Source organism: Aphanomyces invadans (assembly GCF_000520115.1).
Source record: "Aphanomyces invadans strain NJM9701 unplaced genomic scaffold supercont1.20, whole genome shotgun sequence".
Lineage (NCBI taxonomy): Eukaryota > Oomycota > Saprolegniomycetes > Saprolegniales > Verrucalvaceae > Aphanomyces > Aphanomyces invadans.
This window is the reverse complement of record NW_008580165.1, coordinates 141,306-148,142: the sequence shown is the minus strand read 5'-3', so window position 1 is coordinate 148,142 and position 6,837 is coordinate 141,306. Positions and strand designations below refer to the sequence as shown.

The 6,837-nt window shown below is 52.1% G+C and overlaps 4 protein-coding genes across 4 annotated transcripts; all 4 read right to left on the bottom strand.

Annotated features, from left to right (window-relative positions):
- Nucleotides 1-522: 522 nt before the first annotated feature.
- H310_09138 (hypothetical protein) lies at nt 523-1,356 on the bottom strand (the record flags this gene model as incomplete). The annotated part of the gene is made up of 3 exons (XM_008875125.1): nt 1,265-1,356; nt 705-1,211; nt 523-651 (listed from the first exon to the last, which is right to left on the bottom strand). The coding sequence occupies exons 1-3, from the start codon at nt 1,334-1,336 to the stop codon at nt 523-525; spliced, it is 708 nt and encodes a 235-aa protein (XP_008873347.1). The 5' UTR covers nt 1,337-1,356.
- A 1,306-nt stretch (nt 1,357-2,662) lies between these two features.
- Nucleotides 2,663-3,168, bottom strand: H310_09137 (hypothetical protein; the record flags this gene model as incomplete). The annotated part of the gene is made up of 3 exons (XM_008875124.1): nt 2,663-2,929; nt 2,971-3,057; nt 3,112-3,168. The coding sequence occupies 3 exons, from the start codon at nt 3,166-3,168 to the stop codon at nt 2,663-2,665; spliced, it is 411 nt and encodes a 136-aa protein (XP_008873346.1).
- Nucleotides 3,169-3,492: 324 nt separating this feature from the next.
- On the bottom strand, nt 3,493-3,854 carry H310_09136 (hypothetical protein; the record flags this gene model as incomplete). The annotated part of the gene is made up of 3 exons (XM_008875123.1): nt 3,493-3,519; nt 3,565-3,705; nt 3,777-3,854. 3 exons carry the CDS (start codon nt 3,852-3,854, stop codon nt 3,493-3,495), a joined length of 246 nt encoding a protein of 81 aa, XP_008873345.1.
- Nucleotides 3,855-4,184: 330 nt separating this feature from the next.
- On the bottom strand, nt 4,185-6,418 carry H310_09135 (hypothetical protein; the record flags this gene model as incomplete). The annotated part of the gene is made up of 2 exons (XM_008875122.1): nt 4,185-4,340; nt 4,394-6,418. 2 exons carry the CDS (start codon nt 6,416-6,418, stop codon nt 4,185-4,187), a joined length of 2,181 nt encoding a protein of 726 aa, XP_008873344.1.
- Between the last annotated feature and the right edge of the window lie 419 nt (nt 6,419-6,837).

Genomic DNA, 6,837 nt, shown 5'->3' with positions numbered 1-6,837 from the left:
CAAATGATACATAGCACTGTGGGAGCGAGGCCTCATGGGTCCTGGGATACGGTCTGGACATCTCTACTTCTAGCATACGTTCTACTGCCAATGCACGAGGCAATGCGCAACCAACGCAGCGCTGTTGTCGAATTTCATATGTGGAGGACTCGAACTGGAAGGATTTGGTTCGTGAAGTGCACCCGCCAAAATGCGTTTTATCTCATGGCCTACTTTTGTTCACTCGTGTGAGAGATTTCAGTGTGGGACAAATGTTCCCACGCCAATCATCATGGACTTTAGACAGTGCTATCGATGAAGTCACTGACTTGCCGTCTCTCCAAACTCGTCAACCTTTTTCTCTTTTGAAGCACAAGGAAATCCGTCACAGCGGCAACAGTTAGCGCGTACTCGATGGCTCAACGCACAGCACTTATGAAGAGGATTGTGCTTCGTGGCCTGCACATACTGTCCATGCATTCCCTTGACTCTTGTCCCATGCAATTTCTTTCAAAAGAACCAGGAAATTATTCGATGTGTTGGTTAAGCATAGCTACCGCGCTGTCCTCCCGTTTGATCCTTGGAGACATACTCGGCCTTGGTGGAATCGCCCATATGGCGTTCGTGAAGTTCCTTGCCCTTATCTTTGGCCGAGTCGCCGTAATGCTTCAGCTACGCAATCGTCACAGCCAGATCCAGCAGTCAGTTTAGTCGACAAAACTCACCGTATCCTGCACGTCCCCCGTCTTCTCCTTGATGGTTTCCTTGGCCTGGTGAAGCTTGTCCATCATGCTGTCACGGGCATCGGACGCCTTCTCCTTGGCAGACTGCATGTACTCCGAGCCCTTGTCCTTCGTCTGCTCCGTCTTGTCCTTCATCGCATCGCGTGCATCCGCCATCTTGTCCTTCGCAGACTCCATGTAGTCCGAGGTCTTGTCTTTGGCCTCTTGGCTCTTGTCCTTCATCGTGTCGCGCGCATCTTCGGCCTTGTCTTTGGCCGACTGGTAGTACTCGGAGCCTTTGTCCTGAGCGTACTGCCCCTTGTCCTTCATCGTGTCGCGGGTGTCAGCAGCGCTCTGCTGAGCTGCCGCTTTATATTGCGAGGCATCCGACGGCTCGTCTCGACCGAACCCAGTCTTGGACGCATACGTCGGCATGGCTGCCGTGTTGCCTTCGTAGCCGCTTCGCGAGGGAAACTCCTTGTCGTCGTGGCCCGTGAACGTGCTCTTGACCTACAAACGCCTCGGTAAGACGACATCGTGAGAAGGGAAGAGAGGAGAATTACTTTGTCCATGCCAGACTGAACCTTCTCCTTCATCTTTTCCATCATGCTCTTGTCTTCGCCTTGGTGCGCCATCGTGGTTTGAGTTGTGACCGTCGTCCACAATGCACGTCGTCGACTGGATTCTCAACAGTCGAATCGTGATGGACAATCCATTGCAACCGTGGGGTGCTAACTGACATGACGTCATGCGACGGTTGACCTGGGACATGCGAAGCCATGGGCGACAGGTGACATGCGTGAAATATCGCGAGATGACCACCGAATTTGTGGCATGGGCACGACCCCAGCTTAAGTTGGTAGGAGCTATGCAACATAAGCAGCGCAACAGCGACGTGGGTGCAGGAAAGGATTCACAACGCCGCGTTACTGTGGTTACGTCTCTCATGAAGGCAAGTGCTAGATCACAGAGGCACCTCACGGGCATGTCTATCCAAGCAAAGAACCCAAAATGTGATGACATAAACGGCAGCACTCACATTTGGAGGTTCACGTTCCAGTAACCATCGTTCGCACGCAATGTTTATGTACACCCCTTCCATCCCATGGTCAATGCGATGAACGTGAAATTTGATTGATGTATGGCCCTGTTGTGAATCTGCGCCTCGTTTGTCTGCAAGGGGGCTCCGTCTCGGGAAGCAATGCAAAATCTACACCAAGTTACCCACAGTGAGCGAAATAATTCCATGCGCATTTCAACATTTTAGTTGTGCGAAGAAGTGCATACAATAAATTGCATTGCTCTGAACCGTGCTGCATCATGTCCAGTGGAGTATGCTGTATTTTCATATATACTGTACACTATTTCTATGAATAAATGTGAAAAATACTTCTATCTGAATAGGCAATAATGCTAAAGATTGCAAAATTCAATGCGGATATATTCATGTGCGCATTCCGCTAGCACCTCCGTAAACTTTGTACTAGTACTGAACGTATGCAATATTTATTGAAAAATCTATAGTTTATACGTTTCCTTATATAATTCTTTTCTCACAACATACATCTCTTTATCGAGGAGTGATTGCTCCTACTGTATTCTGGAGATAAGTACTCGTTGAACGCCTGCCCCTTGTTTGTGCGCAAGGCGTCTTCCTTTCGAGGTGGAACGCAAATTTCAAATTTATACATTAGCCATCCTAGTCATTTCAATTCCCCCTTAAAAACCAATTTCCCCACGCAACCTACTCGTAGTCCCACGATAACTAACCGGGAGACCTTCCAGCACCCATGTCGGCCAGATTATTTCCGACTGGGGTCGAGTTCGACCAGAGCAGGCCTCAAGGTGACCTACGGGTTTGTTCCATAGCCATAAACTCGGGATGGTTCGACATGAGTTCGTCCAAGATGGCTTTCGTACGTAGCGCCGCCGGACGGGGTGGCTCCCCATCCCTGGATGGGCTAAAAATGCTTCAGTGTTTTCAGGTGGTGCTTCCATCGTACCGGTGTGTCTGCAGGTTTGTTCAAGTGAACTGTTGGAGGTTTGACGTGCCCCTCGTAATCCATGCGCACGGTTTCTTGGCCCATGAGGCCGCTTTTTGTCGCTGTTGCGTGTGTGGGATGGCTGCCGTAGCCAGCCGTCGTTGTATAGAACTCCACGGGTTGGCCCTTCAAATGACTCTTTTGCGTGGCCTCTTGATCCGTCGTATCATCCGAGGTGCCTTTGAACTAACATCACGTGAGCCTCCGATACGCACAAGTCAGCGTACTTGGTCCTTAATCTTTTCAATCATGCTCTTGTCACTTTCTTCGCGGTTCTCGTCGCTGTCGTCATTCGAAGTAGATGCCCCCGTGAACTGGCACGTCGAGATCGTAAGGTGTGACAGAAGTTGTTCATCTGAATCATCTACCTGGTCCTTGATTTTTTCGAGCATACTCTTGTCGTGATCATCGTGTTCGTGCGCCATGGTAAATTCTCATATCTTGCTCTTTTCAGACGAAGCTTGTATCGCCAACGGACTTGGCACGTTGGACGATCGCTTGTTTGGACAGTTTGAATCTGGGACGTGGTGCCCGCGGAGAAAACTACCTGGTGAAGACAAGGCCCTAAAGTCACTGGTTGCACCAGCAAATGCTACTTTGCGCGAGAGGTGATCCGCTATGCTCTTATGGGCATTTTACCACTGAAAACCACGACCTGTGCTCGTTCATGGGCAATAGCGCAAACAAAAGTTTAACTTCATCATGGTGATTAACTCCATAACGTGTCGCGAGCGAAGCCCAGCCACGACTTAGATGCTGCTCGCTTGGCCCGTGCGCTAAAACAGAGCGACTACGTCAGCCAGCACTGTCGACATTCTCACCGTGGATCGTTCCGCGTCATTCAAGCTTGTTTCGCGCGATTCGTTGGACTTGCCCAACTGCGAGCTCTCTCCTTCCTTCTCGTGCTGTGACGTGCCAGCGGACGCCGGCTTGCCAGTTTGGTGTTCGACAGTCTCTTTCAACTACATAAACAATCGTGGAGTCGTCACGGTGTACAGATGGCGTAGCTTGCCTTGTCAAACGTTTTGTCCACGGTGTCGTGGACTTTGTCCTTGATCTTGTCGAGAAAGCTCGTTGTCTTGTCTACCTTTTCGTCCCGTTCGTGCACCATAGTTCTAGCGAGATTATGAGATTATGCGGCACTGACGTTGAAAGATGTCCCCAACGGCCTTGGTTCGTTGGACAATCTCCCGCATCACCTCACTTGTCCATGGCTTGCAAGTTGCAGGCACCGTCAACATGGAGCTGGTGCGAACAAAGATGGGTATTTGTGGCCGAAACGTGGACAAGGCCCAACATGCAAAGTCGAAGCAGACGGATGCTAGGCCATTTTGAAGCATGTATAGCAAGCACATCGCGTGCAACTACCGGCACGTGTTGACACCGACTTTTGTGTTCGTGCAAACTGTGCAATTCGCTTCACTTATCAGTTAGTGACGAGCTAAGCAGAGTGGCCCCCTTGGGCAGAGTGGCCCCCTTGGGCAGAGTGGCCCCCTTGGGCAGAGTGGCCCCCATGGGCAGTAGCAGCAGCTTCGGAGGGGTTTTCGTGTGCTGGTGCGTGCTTGAGAACGACTTTGACATGTCCGCGCTCTTTGACCTACAAGAAAAACCAGGGTTTGCCACATGCTTAAAGCAATGTCAAGGGGCTACCGCAGCTAGAGTCTCCGCGCTTCGCTGTTTGACAGACTTTTCTGGGTTTTCAACCATCGCATAGCCCCATTCATCCGTATCTTCACTCGTCGTGGGCTTTGGCTCCTTGCCATGAGCGTGCTCAGACGTGTGCTTTGATTCCTCAGTGCCAATTATTTTCCCCTTGGCAGCTTCGTACATGTGCACCATTTTCTCTTCCGCATGCACAGCCTTCTCTTTTGCTGCATGCGCGTACTGAGAAGTCGATTCTTGAAGCGACGTCGCCGTGTCCATCGTAGCGACATACGCTTTGGACGCCTTCTCGTGTACCGTCGCGGCAGCACCCGTCACCGCGTCCTTCGCGCGCACCGCCGTGTCCTTGGCGGCCTCATAGAAGTGCACTGTAGAGTCCTTCACAGCTCTTCCCTTGTCCTTCGCCGACATATAGAGGTCCGATGCCTTGTGTTCCACATTAGTGGCCCCTTCACTCGCCGATTCGTACACATGTGATGCCTTGTGCTGGACAGCCGCGCCCTTCTCCTTGACCGCTTCCATGTACTCTGACACTGTCTTCTTGGCGGCACCAATCTTCTCCTTGGTTGAATCATACACATCGTCCGCAGTCTCCTTCGCCGCCACAACCTGCTCCTTGATTGCGTCCTTTGCATCCACGGCCTTGTGCTTTGCAGTGTCGATATAGTCTGCGGCCGTGTCCTGGGCAGAAGTAGTTGTGTCCATCACACTCGCTTGTGCGTCCGCCGCTTTCTGCTTGGCTGCTTGGTAGTACTGCGACGTTGTGTCTTGAATGTTGTGCGCCTTGTCTTTGGCCGTTTCCAGCGCTTCAGCTGCAGTCTCTTGGGTGTCAGCTGCCTTGTCCTTCACCGTATCGCGGGCAGTGGCAGCCTTTTCCTTCGCCGAATCGTAGTACTGAGATGTCGCGGTTTGTACATCCGCAGCCTGTTGCTTGGCACTGTCGTAAGCGTGCGACGCAGTCTCTTGAACGCTGGAAGCCTTGTCCTTCATCATATCTCGAACATCGGCTGCAGTTTGTTGCGCCTTTTCCAACTGCTGAGCCGCAGTCTCTCTCGCAGCGCGGACCTTTTCCGTGACGTTCTCTTGCGTGTCCCCCGCCATTTCCTTGGCCTTCTCGTACGCTTGAGTCGAGGCGTCTTTCGCATCGGCTGCTCTCTCTTTGACGGAGTCCCCAACGTCCGCAGCAGTATGTTTGGCAGTGTCGGCTTTGTGCTTCACACTTTCTTGTGCTTCCGATGCTTTCTCTTTTGCCTTTTCGTACAAGCGCGACGTAGTGTCAGGAACGTCGGAGATCTTGTCCTTGATATTGCGCGCCATTTCTTTCGCTGGCTCGTCCTGATGCGACGCTGTGTCTTTGGCAGAGCTCGCTTGCCCCTTGCCAGTCTCGCCAAGTTCACCTGATTTTTGCTTGGTAAAGCTCACTTGCTGCTTGGCCTTGTCACCAGCTTCGAAGTCCTTGTGCTTGGCTGACTCGGAATGCTGCGATGCGGTGTCCGATGTCTTATCCTTGGCCGACTCGACGTGATGCGAAGCACTACCACCGGCAAAACTTTTTGGAGCCTTTTCTGATGGTTCAGTGTTTGATGTCTTGTGCGTGCCAGCTTCCTCGGGGAGCTGCTGCACCCCACCCGCCTCCTTGGACACACTTGATTTATCTGCAGGCTTGTGACTCGTCGACGTATGTTTCGCCTTTTCCTCTTCATGGGCTTTTTCGGCAGCCTTTTCCTTGGCAGATTCGTAGCGCTTTGTAGCGGTCTCAAGAGATGAGCTTGCCTTGTCACGCATTCGCTCCGCAGATTTTTGCAACGAAGGTTGATGGTGCTTCTGCGCAGAGTCTTTCGAGGAGCTGGTCGTATCCTTTACAGCTTGATGGGCGTCGCCGGGCTTGTCCTTGGAGGCCTCGTATTGCTTGGGCTCTTTCGCCCCACCATGTTTGTCGTCACCAGAGCCACCCTTCGTGGTGGTGTGTGACTGCTGCTTCTTGTGCCCCTCATTTCCTTCGCTAGGGTTCATCTGCGTCGACGCGTGTCAACCATCGAGCATTTTCGTGAAAGCCGCCACATACCACTTCCACTGCGGCTTTGCCCTTTCCGCCACTCAGTGGTTCGTGCTTAACGTCGCCCTTGGTCGAGCTCGACTTTTTTGTGTGCCCTGGATCCGCGTCGCTAAGATTCATCTACACATGCCACAGCGGCCGTCAGCACCGTCCGTGGCCATGTCCACGGCGGTGGGCGTGGAGACACTACCTTCTCAACGACAACCTTTCCTTTCGCGCCGCCTTGGTGTGCCATGGTGATTTCAATTGTGAGAAAGCCGCCGCTTGCTGTCTCCTGCAGTATGAAACGAGTTTATCAACGGCTATGCCCTGTTGGACAATGCAAGTTTCGATGGACATTTGAGCGTGTGAACGTACAGTTGTGTGTGACGGATGG